Consider the following 18,568-nt stretch of genomic DNA (forward strand, 5'->3'; position numbering starts at 1 on the left):
CTGTAATTATTATATGGCTTTTGCCTTACAATATAAAGCGCCTTGGGGCAACTGTTTGTTGTGATTTGGCGCTATATAAATAAAATTGATTTATTTGAATAACAGAAGACATCAGGACCCGGTTTCAAAAGCAATCCAATCTTTACGTCTACGAAACTTACTTAGCCGACCAAGGTCAGTCGTCCAACATTATTTGTCTATTCTTCGTTTCTCATTGACGGCTAAGCTTGTAGCTTAGCTGTCTTTAGTTATTTTCACAGGCATAAGCAGCTTTGTGAGTGCCATTGCCAAGGAATGTCTCCAATGCACGAGTTTTGTTTACTTCTGGGTTGGTTGCAACCACAACGTGTGTTAGACTCCTGCCCATTCCCGTGATGCTTGTCCAGTGCCACCCACACCCGCAAAACTGAGAATTTATGACAGCAGAATAAGAGATGCATTCATTTTGTGTTTTCTCCCCTCCCGCAAAAGAAAACACACCTTTCAGGGTATTAAGAGAGATTCATGAGGTTGTTTCGTTCCCTGGCCTATATCTCTTTTGACCCACTGATCAGGAATAGCACTCCTATTTTCTGGTTTTCATTTATTTTAAAGACTGTTTCATGTGTGTGCCATATATGGGCATGCAGTGTTGCTACAATAACTCTCACTGCGCTGTATGTGTACCTGCTGCTGTCCACTCACAAATGCCGAATTAACATCCTTCATGATTCGGCACATAGTCGACTTGGAGACATGGATAGTGTCACAGGTAACCTGCTGAAAGGTCCCACAGGTGCCTTTTTTTTTTTTTTTTTTAGTTAAGACTGAAGTTTTTTTTTTGACTAAAATAAGATCCTCTGTAGCAGGCTAAAAACTTTAGTTGTGTAACACAAAACTTTAGTCAACTAAGCACTTTGTGCAACGACTGTCAAAGATTAATCGACTAAATTAGTTTAGTCAACTAAAGATTAAATACCTTTATGAAACTGGGCCCAGATGGACATGGATTGCTGACCCACAGCACTGAAAACACAAAATCAGCTCTTCAATTTTAGATTTCTGTGCATTGCTGTAGTGTTTCGTGTGATGATTCATGGAAAGGCCATAAAGTTAATAATGAAAGTGTGATTTTTTCAGTAAAAGTTGCACAGGAGTGTAAGTCGCAAGATCTCCCAAAGTAATTTTTTTTAAAACACTAGAAATATCTTCCTGCTGCTTGATCTGGAAATATGCATCAATGAGAGTAATTAAACTGACATTGTTTAGGTATGTTTTACAAAGCCATAATATTCACTGGCTGAAAATTATTCTGAATTATTACTATAAAAATGTTCAAAGATGGTGTGCAGTGGAGTGGGCATGTTGGTGAATGACCACAGTCGGTTCTGTCATAAAAACCTGAAAGTCTAGGGTGTTTTTAGTCATTCAGAAAACAGAACATACAGCAAAAATCAGTTACGGTACAGCAGCTCTTCAGCGCTCCTCAGTGAGTCATCACAAAAAAGCCCACCCTATATGAGAAACGATTGTGATTGGCCCGGCCACTTTTTAGAGACTGTCTTATCCAGGAACTCCTTCATCCAGTACGCATCCATTATTTTTGCCAGCGCTTGTGCACTTCAAAGTATCAGTGCTCCAAGTGGATATTAGCTTTTTAATCATTAACTCGTCAGAATAAAATCATCAAATTAAAATTTACTTCAGGATTTAGATTTACACCAAATCATTTATTCTTCTGGATACGAACCCACACAGCCTCACAAAATCCAACCGACAGACGGGCGGACGGGTGAAAAGAAATCAGACACTGTAATGTAAATGTTTTATTTGTTAGGTTTCAGAGGAATAACTAAACTACACAAGGACACACGCGGCCCATATGACATGCTAACCAATAAAGACAACGAACACAGTGAATGCTAACTGTGCGAGTATCCCACACAAAGACAAGGTAAGAACGTTTGGCTCTAGTCATCACCTTCTCTTACAGCTCAAGTGGCAGTGGAAAAAGTCTCTGACAACAGATTTTATTCCTCTACAAACAAGAGGCCAGAGATTCCAGTCTTCATCATAAAAAACAAACAAAAAAAATTATATATACAGCAAGTAACACGTTCTACTAGGACAGGGTTCTATTGAAACTGATGCCTGTTAGCGCAAATCTAATCACGTCTGCCCCAACAGCTATTAACATGTACCGTTAGAACACAACTTCAAATATATACTTTTGGATTATTGGGGAAAAAATACCTTAACAACTTCAGATGCAACAAAAATAATCACTGCAGTATTTTATTCCTATAAAACCATTGTAAGTTAACATTTGATCCTGAAGACACAAAGCAGCACCAGAAAGAAGAATCCAAACAGCTCCAAACAGGTGTGTTTAAATCAGTTTAAATAACAAGGGGGCACAACACGAAACAGTAATTTAGTGATTATTAATGAACAGTCATTCCTGAATTAACTGCGGTTCTTTGCATCCTATTTAGTATTTTATTTATTTAGTATTTTAGTATACTATTTTAGTATTTTTACTATTTTATTTTAGTATACTATTTAGTATTTATTATATATTTATTTAGTATTTAGTATCTATTTATCTTTTAGTATTTATTATATATTTATTTAGTATTTAGTATCTATTTATCTTTTAGTATTTATTTATCTATCTATTTAGTATTTTATTATATAGTATTTCCCATAACTTAGACGAGCGCGACGTAAAACTGGCCACAATATTTTATAAAAACTACAGTATTCTTACAGCTTTAACCTTACACATATTCATTTTCCTGTACTGAAAGTCACTTTCATGTCATTGTTATGAAACGTCATTATCTCTCCAACTCCCTCAATCGCTCCAACGTTCCGCGAGCATTCCTGTCACACCTGCACTACGCCATTAGCTCTGTAAAATCAAAGAGCCAGATATTTCACTCGTCTACTGTCCTGTGTACCTTCATTTTCACATACTGTGTATCATCTGTAACCTTGCACCGATTACTGTGTTGCTGTGTCAAACAAAGCTTCAGTCACTCAATACCCAATCGAAGCCTGCTTCAGAGTTGGTCCCATACGAGCAGATTCCCTGCAGCATCAGTCTAAAGCAAAAAGCAGTCAATATGTACATGTCTCCGTTTTGTATAAACGTGGAGCAAATGCTAACATTTACATCATGAAACAAGAAAAAGACACGGACCACTAAAATCCTGCTAACGCGTGGGTTAACGACACTTGATATAAGTGGCAGTTACACAGTCAGACTCTGTGATGTCCCAGAGGCCCAGCCTCCGGGTTTACGATGTTTTAATCAGTTTCCGTTGATCTCTGCGGGACCTTTGGGTATGAGCAGACTCATCCGGCCCGTAGTGCTGGCTGCACTCTTGATCACCTCCATCCATCTGTGAGAGAGAACAGCGGTAGACAAACACTTACTGCTAATCACATGATCAGACTGTCCTCAACACGTGGGATGGATCTGAAAATGGAATCCTACCGTTCAAAGGTGTACTCGCTCTCCGCCCGGAAAAAGTACACATGGGACTTGAACTGCAGCTTGAAGACGTACTCTTTGTGGATGGAGTCTGACACCTCGGGGTGCTCACCGTGTAGCCGAGCAGCGGCAGGCTAGCTAGTGGGAAGTCATCCTGTTTAAAAAAAAAAGTAAATTGTTTTGCATGTTTGACAATTGTTTGTTGTAAGTTGTTTTTTTAAGTGTTTAATGTATTTATTGAATTTTAGCAATATACAAAACAACAACAAAAACACACACAAAAAGAACTCCGTCCCTACTGTAACTTAGAAATGAAAACGGCTCATATAAAAATAAAAAGACATATAGACCGTCAGGACAACAACAAAAAAATTGCCCAGAATACCAGGCAAATAAATAAATTATTCATGTGTCACTGTTTATGTTGTTTTTTTGAATTCTTATTGGCCTAAGCAGTTGGCCACTCATTTGAGTCGGGTCTGCTTGAGGTTTCTTTCTCAAAAACTGTTGCCAACATGCTTGATCGGGGGGTGGGAAGGGTTATAGAGACCTTACCCTTGTGAAGCACCAAGGGGTGACTGATGTTGTGATTTAAAGCTATATAAATAAATTTAATTGAACGCACAACACTAACTGGTCCAGTTAGAGGACAGTCTAGTCTGTATAAACTTATGCGTGGACGTGAGATTTACAGGAAACAGCAAATCACATCATAGTGGAAATCCTTAAAGGGGAATGATGGCAAAATTGAGAAATATACCATAGAGAAAATGTGTTCAATCAGATGAGGCTTTTTTTTAAATTATTGTGTGGAAATTAAAAGTTTACAGATGGACACCCACCCCGGATGGGGTGAAAACATAATGCCCTACAACTTCAGTAAGTAGGGGCATTGGAGGGGGAAAAAAGTGACATGACAGTGAATTCTGTGACCAAAAAGAAAAAAAAAAAAAGTTACCAACACGTACCTCAATAAGACTAAATACCACACAATGACATGTGAGGGTGGAGGAAGGGCGACAGAGGTGGACTACATCATGCAGAAAAGTATGACACAAAGGAAGTGCTATACAAGATGTTTCCTGGGAAGTGGTTTGCAGAGGAGTGCTATAATTTCAGGTCGAAAAGACCACATTAACCTGGAATAAACGTGTTCCCGAGGCAACTACCCATTTTTACCTCCACCTCAAATTCAATGGTGTAATAAAGTTTGGGGATAGGAGAAAAAACTGGCAATATTTTTACAATAATTAAATGCAGAACAATAGATGACCGCTCAAAAGGTTGGTATTGTATACAATTCTTATTTTTATAGGATAACCCCTCGCTCAAACTGCCTCCGGTGTTACCGTTGCGGGGTACGGATGCGGGACCTGCAGAGAATCCAAGTCATTAAAAAGATACAAACCTCTCTCAGTGGCCACGGAGCTCTGCAGCTGCGATTACCGAAACCCTGCGGCACTGCAGATTTTTCTGCAAGAAGTCTATCCTTGCGGGCTGTCGGAGCGCTTCACATCGAAACGAGTGTAGTCTCTGGACCTGTTGCGAGAGTTGGCCGCAGCTCCGCACAGCAGACAGTGGGGTGGTGTGAGTGGCCCGCTGCGGCGTTTACCGAGCCCGCAGACTCGATAAACGCATCGGAGGCAGTGAGAGCGAGACCTAACAGGTGGGCATTTATAAGATTTGCTTCTGCCCACACCCTTTCGGCCACAAAGGTACTTTGTTGAGTAGTTTTGTTATGAGTTTTTGTTACGTTATGAGTTTTTGTTGTGATTTGTGTGCCAAATAAATAAATTCATTCATGCCCATTTAAATGCTTTAAATCATGTGGAAATAAAGACCAAAAGGTCTGAAAATTTGAGGTGGGCATAAAATCTGACATATACCCAAATCTGATATAAAGCCAAATTCAAATCAGATATCTTTTACATTAGATTTTGGTTTATAAGACCTCATTCAAGAATTTCTTTGCACCCACCTTGAAGTATTTTCCAAAATACTTAGTGAGAGGCAGATGGAAGTGGACCAATTTCCAGGACATTTGATACTGAACTTGGGCAGTGGTGTCCAAAGACAGCAGGTAATTTCACTGATTAACATCACATTGAGCAGATGGGATCAGTTCCTCTGTGAAACCACCTGCTGGAGTCAGTGGCTGCAAAGAAAACCTGCACCCTCTTGGCCCTTTCTGGAATGTCTTTGGACCCCACTGGCCTTGTGAATATAGGAAAATGTGTGAAAACAGGATTGTGCTTTGTCGACCAGATGGCATCAGAATTAACGTTACTTTCTTCTTTACTCATTTATGCCTTTTATTCATTAACTGGATAAAAGATGACATTATTGTATTCATCTCTGTAAGCACTGCCACCTGGATTAAAAAAAAAAAATCACTAATTATTATGATCTTCTAGGTTTACATGCTAAGATTACGCTTGAGCAAACAAGCATTGTCATGGAGTACTTCATACTTTCAATGTTGATTTTCTGAGCTCCAGATTTACAAGATAATGAAATAGAAAAATCCAGTGAGTGAACAAACAAAATGTGTAAAGTACAGCTGTCAGAGTAACAATTATTTAGATTAATTCATTACAGAAGCTATATAAGGTGTCAATTTTTAAATCTCGATTCATTTAATTTCCAGATCCTTTGATCTGGTCGTTCTTCTCTCCATGGTAGTTCTATAAACATCAATCCCAAGCCAGAAATATGCATTTATTAAATCACTCCAAAAAAAAAAAAATACTAAATCAAATCAATTTCATTTATATAGCGCCAAATCACAACAAACAGTTGCCCCAAGGTGCTTCATACTGCAAGGCAAAGCCATACAATAATTACAGAAAAACCTCAACTGTCAAAACGACCCCCTATATAATACTTCAAATACTACCAAATACTGCTCTGCAAATAAATGATTACTTCAGTGAATCTGCACCGCTGAGATCAGCTGTTCTGAAATGTGAAGAATAAAGAGTTTCACGCGTATGTGTGTTCAACAGCAGACATTTAAAGGAACAGATCAAAGAGGTCAACTCTGAAGTTCAGATATGGAGACACCACAACTGTGGTGTCATGTGACCCAAATGGACTCCTGGAGACATCCTTCCTGTTTAACTGGTTGACAGTCCTAAAAGACACATTAGCTGACAGAGATGGCAGCAGTGATACTGGAGGTAATAATAATAATCAGTCTCTAGAAGATCACGGTCATGATCATGGATGATCATGACCGTGATAGTGGCACAGAGTGAATATTTTTATGCCAGCACGCGACCAGGAAGAAGAACTCCGTGTGGCAAACTGTTTTATTCTCCAAGTGGCCTGTGAAGATACTTTTGAGGTTTGTTTCGCAAACTGCAGGGGAAATTTCAAAGCGAATCTAAAAGTGGATAACAAAGATGAGCTTAAAACCTCAGACTGGAACTTGATCATGAATATGACGTAGTGAGTTTACATTGTGAATGGAACTAGTATGTATCAGTGAAACCCATGAGATCTGGCCCTGATTTTGCACTACATACTGGAGGGAGCTAACTGCAGGGGTGGTGGCCAAATGTTTCAGTGCAGAAGGTTCCCAGTTCAAATCCCACCCCTGCCATATTTCTCCATGTAATGTGGCGTTGCATCTGGAAGAGCATCTGCTTTAAAACTTGTGCCAATTCAACATGCAGATCCACCTTGGATTTGCTGTGGCGACCCTAAGTGCAAACAAGGGAGCAGCCGAAGGGTCTTACTTTACTTTTACTGGAGGGGGCTAACTGGGTTGATGTCTGATGATAGGAAAGGGCTGGTGTTATTTGAATATTCTGACAACCGTTGCAACAGTTGTCGGAGAGTTTAATTAAATTTGTTTTAATATACAAAGTATTAGATGGACAAAATCAACCCATAATAATTTCTTTACTCTAGTGCAGGGGGCATTTTTGCAGTTGATGCAAATTATTGGTTTAGTTAGCAGAGTTACAAGGAATAGTTTGCACCATCTGTCATGATTTTTTTATGCTATGGGGTAACATATTTCATAAAATGATCAGCTCCAGGGGGTTCAAAGAAGGTTTAAAATTACCTGTGAGTACTGTAACAATTAGAAGACACCTATGTGAAGCCGGATCACCTCCGTGTCTGATTGCACTTGTTGTTTGTCAGACAAACCCCAAAAACTGTATTCAAGCCACAGGACGCTGTGAAGACAGTGAAGCATGGTGGAGCAACCATCATGATATGGTTTTGGGCCTATTTATCATGTATCAGTTTGAATACTTCAAAATATTTGAAGAAGTCATGTTGCCTGATGTCAAAGAGGGAATGCCTGTGAAACGGTGTTTCAATAAGACACCAGACACACCAGCAAGTGAGCAGCATCTTGATTCCAGACCAACAAGATTAATGTGGCCAGTCCAATTCCTGGACCTTAATCCAAAAGAAAACTTGGGGTGACATCAAAAACACCATTACTGAGGCAAAACCAAGAAATGCAGAGGAATTGTGGAATGTACCAATTGTCCTGGACTTGAATACGTGTTCACAGATACCAGAAGTTGTTGGACACTCCATGCAACACAGATGTGAAGCAGCTCTCAGAAACAGCGGTTATGCAACTAAATATTAGTTAATTTACAGGAAAAATAAATCTTTAAGCATTTTTCAGTTTATACAGTAAATGTTTGAGTTTATAAAGAAAAACAGAGAGACTGCTATTTTGTTGAACAGTCTAATACTTCTTCACTTTGTGTAAAGTAATAAATTTGATAGATCTCCCTTCATGTTTTGATTTGAAACAGAATGTGCAGTGTTCCCAGTGCATTTGTGTGTGTGGAAACAAAAGCTATTTTAAATATTTAGAGCTTTACTCACTTCTTTAAACACACTGCTGTTATTCTGAACACAACTGTAAGTATGTGGAACTGCTTGTAAACAGTGTGAGGAGGTATCAGTCTGGGACAAGCCCACTTTATTCATTTTTTTTTTTCAGTAAAATAAAATAAATTAATTATGTTTATATTAGATTAGCTGCCTGTTGGCAAGTTTGAATTTAATGACAATTCTTGTTCCCATTACTTCGACTGTAAAGGTCAGAAAATAATCTGCATATTTTTGAAAGCCATTTTTTTTTAAGTTGTGATGCTTAACAAGTCTGATATGAAAGGAGAAGTATCTGAAACATTCAACTTGTAAATGTTTTTGAAACTCAAGTGGAAGACCATCAAACTTGTGAAGTGAGCAGACGCTCCAGGTGCCCACCTGCATGAGCCGCCTTACGTTTGGTCCAGGAAGCTGCCGTGCACTGTACAATCCCCTCACCACTAGACACACTACCTACTCCGATGAGGAGTATTAGTTGCGAAGTGAGGAAACAGCAGCTACAACAGCTTGGTCATGTAACTCACAGATGGATGCTACTACTTTTGACATGTGGAATGGACTGGTTGTCTGCCAGGGTGGCTGCTATCCAGGATCTAGGATGATTCCATGGTATGATGATTACAGTGAATTAGAGCCCGACCGATATGGATTTTTTGAGGCCGATGCCGATAACGATATTTGGATGAAAAAAAATGCAGACAATCGATAAATCGGTTGATTTGCCGATAGCCAATAAATCAGCAGATATTATTATTTTTTTTTTTTTTATAAATAAAATGTTCTTTTTTTGCACCAAAAAAGGTATGAGCTAAAAGCTGAAGCTTTTTCCTCATATTGATTAACTTTATAACAGAGAAGAATTTTCAAGTTCAAAAAATGCAAAAATGCAATTGGAGCAGTTGGGGGGGGCTATTCAAATGGGCCAACTAGTAAGATATCACTCCTGAAAACGATCTTTGTCATATCACGTGAGGTAAATCTGCCCTACGATTGGATTTTGGAAAACCATGTGACGGAGAACCAATTCCGATTGGACACTCACACTGCGCACATCATCACACATCTTCTACAACCCCTGGCAATAATTATGGAATCACAGTCCTTGGAGGATGTTCATTCAGTTGTTAGAAAAAAAAGGAGATCACAGACATGACACAAAACTAAAGTCATTTCAAATGGCAACTTTCTGGCTTTAAGAAACTATAAGCAATCAAGAAAAAAAAATTGTGGCAGTCAGTAACGATTACTTTTTTAGACCAAGCAGAGGGAAAAAAATATGGACTCACTCAATTCTGAGGAATAAATTATGGAATCACCCTGTAAATTTTCATCCCCAAAACTAACACCTGCATCAAATCAGATCTGCTCGTTAGTCTGCATCTAAAAAGGAGTGATCACACCTTGGAGAGCTGTTGCACCAAGTGGACTGACATGAATCATGGCTCCAATGAGAGATGTCAATTGAAACAAAGGAGAGGATTATCAAGCTCTTAAAAGAGGGTAAATCATCACGCAATGTTGCAAAAGATGTTGGTTGTTCACAGTCAGCTGTGTCAAAACTCTGGACCAAATACAAACAACATGGGAAGGTTGTTAAAAGCAAACATACTGGTAGACCAAGGAGGACATCAAAGCGTCAAGACAGAAAACTTAAAGCAATATGTCTCAAAAATCGAAAATGCACAACAAAACAAATGAGGAACGAATGGGAGGAAACTGGAGTCAACGTCTGTGACCGAACTGTAAGAAACCACCTAAAGGAAATGGGATTTACATACAGAAAAGCTAACTGAAAGCCATCATTAACACCTAAACAGAAAAAAAAAACAAGGTTACAATGGGCTAAGAAAAAGCAATCGTGGACTGTGGATGACTGGATGAAAGTCATATTCAGTGATGAATCTCGAATCTGCATTGGGCAAGGACATTTTGTTCATGAACTGTTCTGTTTATGAAACATTATTAGCGTTCTATCGGCAAAATTTTGGCCGATAGTGAGTACTTTGAAAAGGGCTTATATCGGCTGGCCGATATATCGGTCGGGCTCTACAGTGAATACTAGGGGATCTACGACCACTACTTTTGCACCCCCCCCCCCCCCCCCCCAGGACTAAACCAAACCAACTTTTTTAGGTTCCCAAAACACAATCAGCATGTTCCCAAAAGAAAAACTGGCCTCAAGCCAGTTATCCAAGATGGCGTCCAAGATGGCTGCCAAAATAGGGTTTTTCACTAAAACACCTTTAAACAACATATAAACAACTTAACTATCACAGAGATTCAATGATAAGGGTCTACTGGTGGCCATTTTGGACGCCATTTTGAATCTTAAACCAATGAATGAATTTAGTTTAGGCACAAATGAGTTTGCTGTGACCTGCAATGGTCTTCCCATTAAATCTCTGAATCTCACTGAATATGTTGTTTAAAGGTGTTTAAGTTAAAAACCCTATTTTGGTGGCCATCTTGGATGACTGGCTTGAGGCCAGTTTTTATTTTTGGGAAAATCCTGATTGTGTTTTGGGGTCATCCAAGGAACCTAAAAAAGTTGGTTTGGTTTAGTGCTGGGGGGTGCAAAAGGTAGTGGTCGTCACTCCCCTAGTAGAAGAGCAACATCAGTGCATGCTCCCAGACTTGACCTCTGTGACTCAAAGGCCACCTTCCCACAAAATGTCAAAATATGTCAACTCCTTTTTGAGATAACTTGGACACAAACACACTAATCACAAACTTTGTCAATCATAATAAAAGCGAATGTGACAAAAACTAACCTGGTGGGTTTTGTAGAAGAACAAACAGAAGTTAGTGAAAACCACCCACAATTTCTGCCAGCCGTTACTGTTCTTGAATTTCCTCAGTAGGTAACCTGACAACTGGTTCTACAGAGAGACACAAGAAGCAGTGAGGTCACAAAGCAACATTCAAAGTATTTTCTTTACTGTTTCATTACAAATTCAAATCAGTGACGTGCGTCACTGGAACACATAAAGTGTTAATAGACCATTGTTACATTCTCAATGTGCACGCTCAGTAGTGTGTAAAGGTGCCCTGACACTTGCACGCCTTTGATCCACGCACTCACACACACTTCACTGTGACGATCCCACCCACTGTGTTCCCCGCTGGATGCTGTGCTTTGTGCTGCTGGACACTGCGTACAACCCCAATTCCAATGAAGCTGGGACGTTGTGTAAAATGTAAATAAAAACAGAATACAATGATTTGTAAATCCTCTTCAACCTATATTCAACTGAATACACCACAAAGACAAGATATTTAATGTTCAAACTGATAAAATGTATTGTTTTTGTGCAAATATTTGATCATTTTGAAATGGATGCCTGCGACACGTTTCAAAAAAGCTGGGACAGTGATATGTTTACCACTGTGTTACATCACCTTTCCTTCTAACAACACTCAATAAGCGTCTGGGAACTGAGGACACTAACTGTTGAAGGTTTGTAGGTGGAATTCTTTCCCATTATTGCTTCATGTACGACTTCAGTTGTTCAACAGTCCGGGGTCTCCGTTGTTGTATTAGGCGCTTCACAATGCGCCACACATTTTCAATGGGCGACAGGTCTGGACTGCAGGCAGGCCGGTCTAGTACCCGCACTCTTTTACTACGAAGCCACGCTGTTGTAACACGTGCAGAATGTGGCTTGGCATTGTCTTGCTGAAATAAGCAGGGACGTCCCTGAAAAAGACGTTGGTTGGATGGCAGCATGTGTTGTTCCAAAACCTGGATGTACCTTTCAGCATTAATGGTGCCATCACAGATGTGTATGTTGCCCATGCCATAGGCACTAACACACCCCCATACCATCACAGATGCTGGCTTTTAAACTTTGCGCTGGTAACAATCTGGATGGTCTTTTTCCTCTTTTGTCCAGACGACACGACATCCATGATTTCCAAAAACAATTTGAAATGTGGACTCACCAGACCACAGCACACTTTTCCACTTTGTGTCTGTCCATTTCAAATGAGCTCAGGCCCAGAGAAGTTGGCGACATTTCTGGATGTTGTTGATGTTTGGCTTTTGCTTTGCATGGTAGAGTTTTAACTTGCACTTGTCGATGTAGCGACGAACTGTGTTAACTAACAATGGTTTTCTGAAGTGTTCCTGAGCCCATGCGGTAAGATCCTTTACACAATGTCAGTTTTTAATGCAGTGCCGCCTAAGGGATCGAAGGTCACGAGCATTCAATGTTGGTTTTCAGCCTTGCCGCTTACGTGTAGAAGGTTCTCCAGATTCTCTGAATCTTCTGATTATATTATGGACTGTAGATGATTGAATCCCTAAATTCCTTGCAATTGAATGTTGAGAAACATTGGTCTTAAGCTGTTGGACTATTTTTCATGCAGTTGTTCACAAAGTGGTGATCCTCATCCCATCTTTGCCTGTGAACGGCTGAGCCTTTTGGGGATGCTCCTTTTATACCCAATCATGACACTCACATTTAGTGTCCTCAGCTCCCAAACGCTTATTGAGTGTTGTTAGAAGGAAAGGTGATGTAACATAGTGGTAAACATACCACTGTCCCAGCTTCTTTGAAACGTGTCAATCAATCAATCAATCAATCAATTTTTTTATATAGCGCCAAATCACAACAAACAGTTGCCCCAAGGCGCTTTATATTGTAAGGCAAGGCCATACAATAATTATGTAAAAACCCCAACGGTCAAAACGACCCCCTGTGAGCAAGCACTTGGCTACAGTGGGAAGGAAAAACTCCCTTTTAACAGGAAGAAACCTCCAGCAGAACCAGGCTCAGGGAGGGGCAGTCTTCTGCTGGGACTGGTTGGGGCTGAGGGAGAGAACCAAGAAAAAGACATGCTGTGGAGGGGAGCAGAGATCGATCACTAATGATTAAATGCAGAGTGGTGCATACAGAGCAAAAAGAGAAAGAAACAGTGCATCATGGGAACCCCCAGCAGTCTACGTCTATAGCAGCATAACTAAGGGATGGTTCAGGGTCACCTGATCCAGCCCTAACTATAAGCTTTAGCAAAAAGGAAAGTTTTAAGCCTAATCTTAAAAGTAGAGAGGGTGTCTGTCTCCCTGATCTGAATTGGGAGCTGGTTCCACAGGAGAGGAGCCTGAAAGCTGAAGGCTCTGCCTCCCATTCTACTCTTACAAACCCTAGGAACTACAAGTAAGCCTGCAGTCTGAGAGCGAAGCGCTCTATTGGGGTGATATGGTACTACGAGGTCCCTAAGATAAGATGGGACCTGATTATTCAAAACCTTATAAGTAAGAAGAAGAATTTTAAATTCTATTCTAGAATTAACAGGAAGCCAATGAAGAGAGGCCAATATGGGTGAGATATGGTCTCTCCTTCTAGTCCCCGTCAGTACTCTAGCTGCAGCATTTTGAATTAACTGAAGGCTTTTTAGGGAACTTTTAGGACAACCTGATAATAATGAATTACAATAGTCCAGCCTAGAGGAAATAAATGCATGAATTAGTTTTTCAGCATCACTCTGAGACAAGACCTTTCTGATTTTAGAGATATTGCGTAAATGCAAAAAAGCAGTCCTACATATTTGTTTAATATGCGCTTTGAATGACATATCCTGATCAAAAATGACTCCAAGATTTCTCACAGTATTACTAGAGGTCAGGGTAATGCCATCCAGAGTAAGGATCTGGTTAGACACCATGTTTCTAAGATTTGTGGGGCCAAGTACAATAACTTCAGTTTTATCTGAGTTTAAAAGCAGGAAATTAGAGGTCATCCATGTCTTTATGTCTGTAAGGACAATCCTGCAGTTTAGCTAATTGGTGTGTGTCCTCTGGCTTCATGGATAGATAAAGCTGGGTATCATCTGCGTAACAATGAAAATTTAAGCAATACCGTCTAATAATACTGCCTAAGGGAAGCATGTATAAAGTAAATAAATTGGTCCTAGCACAGAACCTTGTGGAACTCCATAATTAACTTTAGTCTGTGAAGAAGATTCCCCATTTACATGAACAAATTGTAATCTATTAGACAAATATGATTCAAACCACCGCAGCGCAGTGCCTTTAATACCTATGGCATGCTCTAATCTCTGTAATAAAATTTTATGGTCAACCGTATCAAAAGCAGCACTGAGGTCTAACAGAACAAGCACAGAGATGAGTCCACTGTCCGAGGCCATAAGAAGATCATTTGTAACCTTCACTAATGCTGTTTCTGTACTATGATGAATTCTAAAACCTGACTGAAACTCTTCAAATAGACCATTCCTCTGCAGATGATCAGTTAGCTGTTTTACAACTACCCTTTCAAGAATTTTTGAGAGAAAAGGAAGGTTGGAGATTGGCCTATAATTAGCTAAGATAGCTGGGTCAAGTGATGGCTTTTTAAGTAATGGTTTAATTACTGCCACCTTAAAAGCCTGTGGTACATAGCCAACTAACAAAGATAGATTGATCATATTTAAGATCGAAGCATTAAATAATGGTAGGGCTTCCTTGAGCAGCCTGGTAGGAATGGGGTCTAATAAACATGTTGATGGTTTGGATGAAGTAAGTAATGAGAATAACTCAGACAGAACAATCGGAGAGAAAGAGTCTAACCAAATACCGGCATCACTGAAAGCAGCCAAAGATAACGATACGTCTTTGGGATGGTTATGAGTAATTTTTTCTCTAATAGTTAAAATTTTGTTAGCAAAGAAAGTCATGAAGTCATTACTAGTTAAAGTTAATGGAATACTCAGCTCAATAGAGCTCTGACTCTTTGTCAGCCTGGCTACAGTGCTGAAAAGAAACCTGGGGTTGTTCTTATTTTCTTCAATTAGTGATGAGTAGAAAGATGTCCTAGCTTTACGGAGGGCTTTTTTATAGAGCAACAGACTCTTTTTCCAGGCTAAGTGAAGATCTTCTAAATTAGTGAGACGCCATTTCCTCTCCAACTTACGGGTTATCTGCTTTAAGCTACGAGTTTGTGAGTTATACCACGGAGTCAGACACTTCTGATTTAAAGCTCTCTTTTTCAGAGGAGCTACAGCATCCAAAGTTGTCTTCAATGAGGATGTAAAACTATTGACGAGATACTCTATCTCCCTTACAGAGTTTAGGTAGCTACTCTGCACTGTGTTGGTATATGGCATTAGAGAACATAAAGAAGGAATCATATCCTTAAACCTAGTTACAGCGCTTTCTGAAAGACTTCTAGTGTAATGAAACTTATTCCCCACTGCTGGGTAGTCCATCAGAGTAAATGTAAATGTTATTAAGAAATGATCAGACAGAAGGGAGTTTTCAGGGAATACTGTTAAGTCTTCTATTTCCATACCATAAGTCAGAACAAGATCTAAGATATGATTAAAGTGGTGGGTGGACTCATTTACTTTTTGAGCAAAGCCAATAGAGTCTAATAATAGATTAAATGCAGTGTTGAGGCTGTCATTCTCAGCATCTGTGTGGATGTTAAAATCGCCCACTATAATTATCTTATCTGAGCTAAGCACTAAGTCAGACAAAAGGTCTGAAAATTCACAGAGAAACTCACAGTAACGACCAGGTGGACGATAGATAATAACAAATAAAACTGGTTTTTGGGACTTCCAATTTGGATGGACAAGACTAAGAGACAAGCTTTCAAATGAATTAAAGCTCTGTCTGGGTTTTGGATTAATTAATAAGCTGGAATGGAAGATTGCTGCTAATCCTCCGCCCCGGCCCGTGCTACGAGCATTCTGACAGTTAGTGTGACTCGGGGGTGTTGACTCATTTAAACTAACATATTCATCCTGCTGTAACCAGGTTTCTGTTAGGCAGAATAAATCAATATGTTGATCAATTATTATATCATTTACCAACAGGGACTTAGAAGAGAGAGACCTAATGTTAATAGACCACATTTAACTGTTTTAGTCTGTGGTGCAGTTGAAGGTGCTATATTATTTTTTCTTTTGAATTTTTATGCTTAAATAGATTTTTGCTGGTTATTGGTAGTCTGGGAGCAGGCACCGTCTCTACGGGGATGGGGTAATGAGGGATGGCAGGGGGAGAGAAGCTGCAGAGAGGTGTGTAAGACTACAACTCTGCTTCCTGGTCCCAACCCTGGATAGTCACGGTTTGGAGGATTTAAGAAAATTGGCCAGATTTCTAGAAATGAGAGCTGCTCCATCCAAAGTGGGATGGATGCCGTCTCTCCTAACAAGACCAGGTTTTCCCCAGAAGCTTTGCCAATTATCTATGAAGCCCACCTCATTTTTTGGACACCACTCAGACAGCCAGCAATTCAAGGAGAACATGCGGCTAAACATGTCACTCCCGGTCCGATTGGGGAGGGGCCCAGAGAAAACTACAGAGTCCGACATTGTTTTTGCAAAGTTACACACCGATTTAATGTTAATTTTAGTGACCTCCGATTGGCGTAACCGGGTGTCATTACTGCCGACGTGAATTACAATCTTACCAAATTTACGCTTAGGCCTTAGCCAGCAGTTTCAAATTTCCTTCAATGTCGCCTGCTCTGGCCCCCGGAAGACAATTGACTATAGTTGCTGGTGTCGCTAACTTCACATTTCTCAAAACAGAGTCGCCAATAACCAGAGTTTGATCCTCGGCGGGTGTGTCGTCGAGTGGGAAAAAACGGTTAGAGATGTGAACGGGTTGGCGGTGTACACGGGGCTTCTGTTTAGGGCTACGCTTCCTCCTCACAGTCACCCAGTCAGCCTGCTTTCCCGGCTGCTCGGGATCTGCCAGGGGGGAACTAACGGCGGCTAAGCTACCTTGGTCCGCACCGACTACAGGGGCCTTGCTAGCTGTAGAATTTTCCACGGTGCGGAGCCGAGTCTCCAATTCGCCCAGCCTGGCCTCCAAAGCTACGAATAAGCTACACTTATTACAAGTACCATTACTGCTAAAGGAGGCCGAGGAACAACTAAACATTTCACACCCAGAGCAGAAAAGTGCGGGAGAGACAGGAGAAGCCGCCATGCTAAATCGGCTAAGAGCTAGTAGCTACGCTAAGCTAGCGGATTCCTAAAAACACGCAAAGTGAATAATGTGTAAATAATTTAGAGGTGATTCAGCAGAAGGAGTGCTTTAGTTAAGGCACGTAAAGATTACACTGGGAAACAAATCGTAATCTAGATAACTAGATCAATCTAACTGCGCAGATTAAACAGCTAACAGATACAGAAAAACACCGCTGTGCTCCGGAACAGGAAGTGATACAATACCGCAGTGAGAGCCAACCACCAGTAGAGGCAAGCCAATAAGCCGCAGGCATCCATTTCAAAATGTGCAAATATTTGCACAAAAACAAAGTTTATCAGTTTGAACATTAAATATCTTGTCTTTGTGGTGTATTCAATTGAATATAGGTTGAAGCGGGTTTGCAAATCATTGTATTCTGTTTTTAAATTTACATTTCACACAACGTCCCTACTTCATTGGAATTGGGATTTTGTGTGTGAATGTGTGTGTGTGTGTGTATATATATATATTTATATATATATATATAAATTTTTTATGAGTATTGACTTGTACACATAATGGACAGATAATGCATTTGGAGAAACAACTAAAGTCTAATCATTTATCCTTGGAGATGTCAAACCAGAATTATTTTCCTTCATGAACAACTTCAGATAGTGTGAAGTTTCACTGAAATTCACTGTGATTTTTGAATAAACACAATGTTATATCTTATTTCTCTGTAGAGCAGTTTAAATGTGTGATGGCAAAACAATCAGTGTCATTATCATCACATGCCCATGTGTGTCATGTGTGTGCTTTATGAGGTGAGAAAGCAAAAATTGTCCAGTTCTAACTAAGCTGAAAGGCTCCTGTGTATGACTCTGGAAGAAAAAAAAAAAAAAAGAAGAAAACCATGAAATAATTCTCACGAAATTCCCACGAGTAAAGATAACCACTGGTTATGCCTTTGTCATTTAGGATGACCAGACTGTGGTTCCTGGTTGTAGTTAGTACCTGGTTCATGCGAAGGTAATCAGCAAGAGACAGGTTCTGGCTTCGGTACCAGCAAACATGTGTGATGGTGTTTGGTCTTTGGCCCTGACCAAGGAGATAGCGAGGAAGACGTTCTGGTGAAACAACTGGAGAAATGAAGTTTGAGGGAATGAGGAGAAAAGAAGAAAGAAGGAAAAATGTAGGAAGAGAGGACAAGGGAAGAGTGTGTTAGCAAGTTAGCTCAGAGAGAGAATGATCAGGAGTCCAGTTAGGAAATTCAGGTCTATGGAGCCAGAACG

At 40.0% G+C, this 18,568-nt stretch overlaps 1 protein-coding gene across 1 annotated transcript in view; it reads right to left on the reverse strand.

Annotated features, from left to right (window-relative positions):
- Positions 1-2,258: 2,258 nt before the first annotated feature.
- farp2 (FERM, RhoGEF and pleckstrin domain protein 2) overlaps positions 2,259-18,568 on the reverse strand; it is a 203,733-nt gene continuing 187,423 nt past the window's right edge. The window contains 4 exon segments of the mRNA XM_034180697.1: positions 2,259-3,386; positions 3,482-3,575; positions 3,578-3,632; positions 11,119-11,226. Coding sequence (XP_034036588.1) covers positions 3,296-3,386; positions 3,482-3,575; positions 3,578-3,632; positions 11,119-11,226 — 348 coding nt within the window. The 3' untranslated portion in view covers positions 2,259-3,295.

This window comes from Thalassophryne amazonica, chromosome 10, assembly GCF_902500255.1.
Source record: "Thalassophryne amazonica chromosome 10, fThaAma1.1, whole genome shotgun sequence".
Classification (NCBI taxonomy): domain Eukaryota; kingdom Metazoa; phylum Chordata; class Actinopteri; order Batrachoidiformes; family Batrachoididae; genus Thalassophryne; species Thalassophryne amazonica.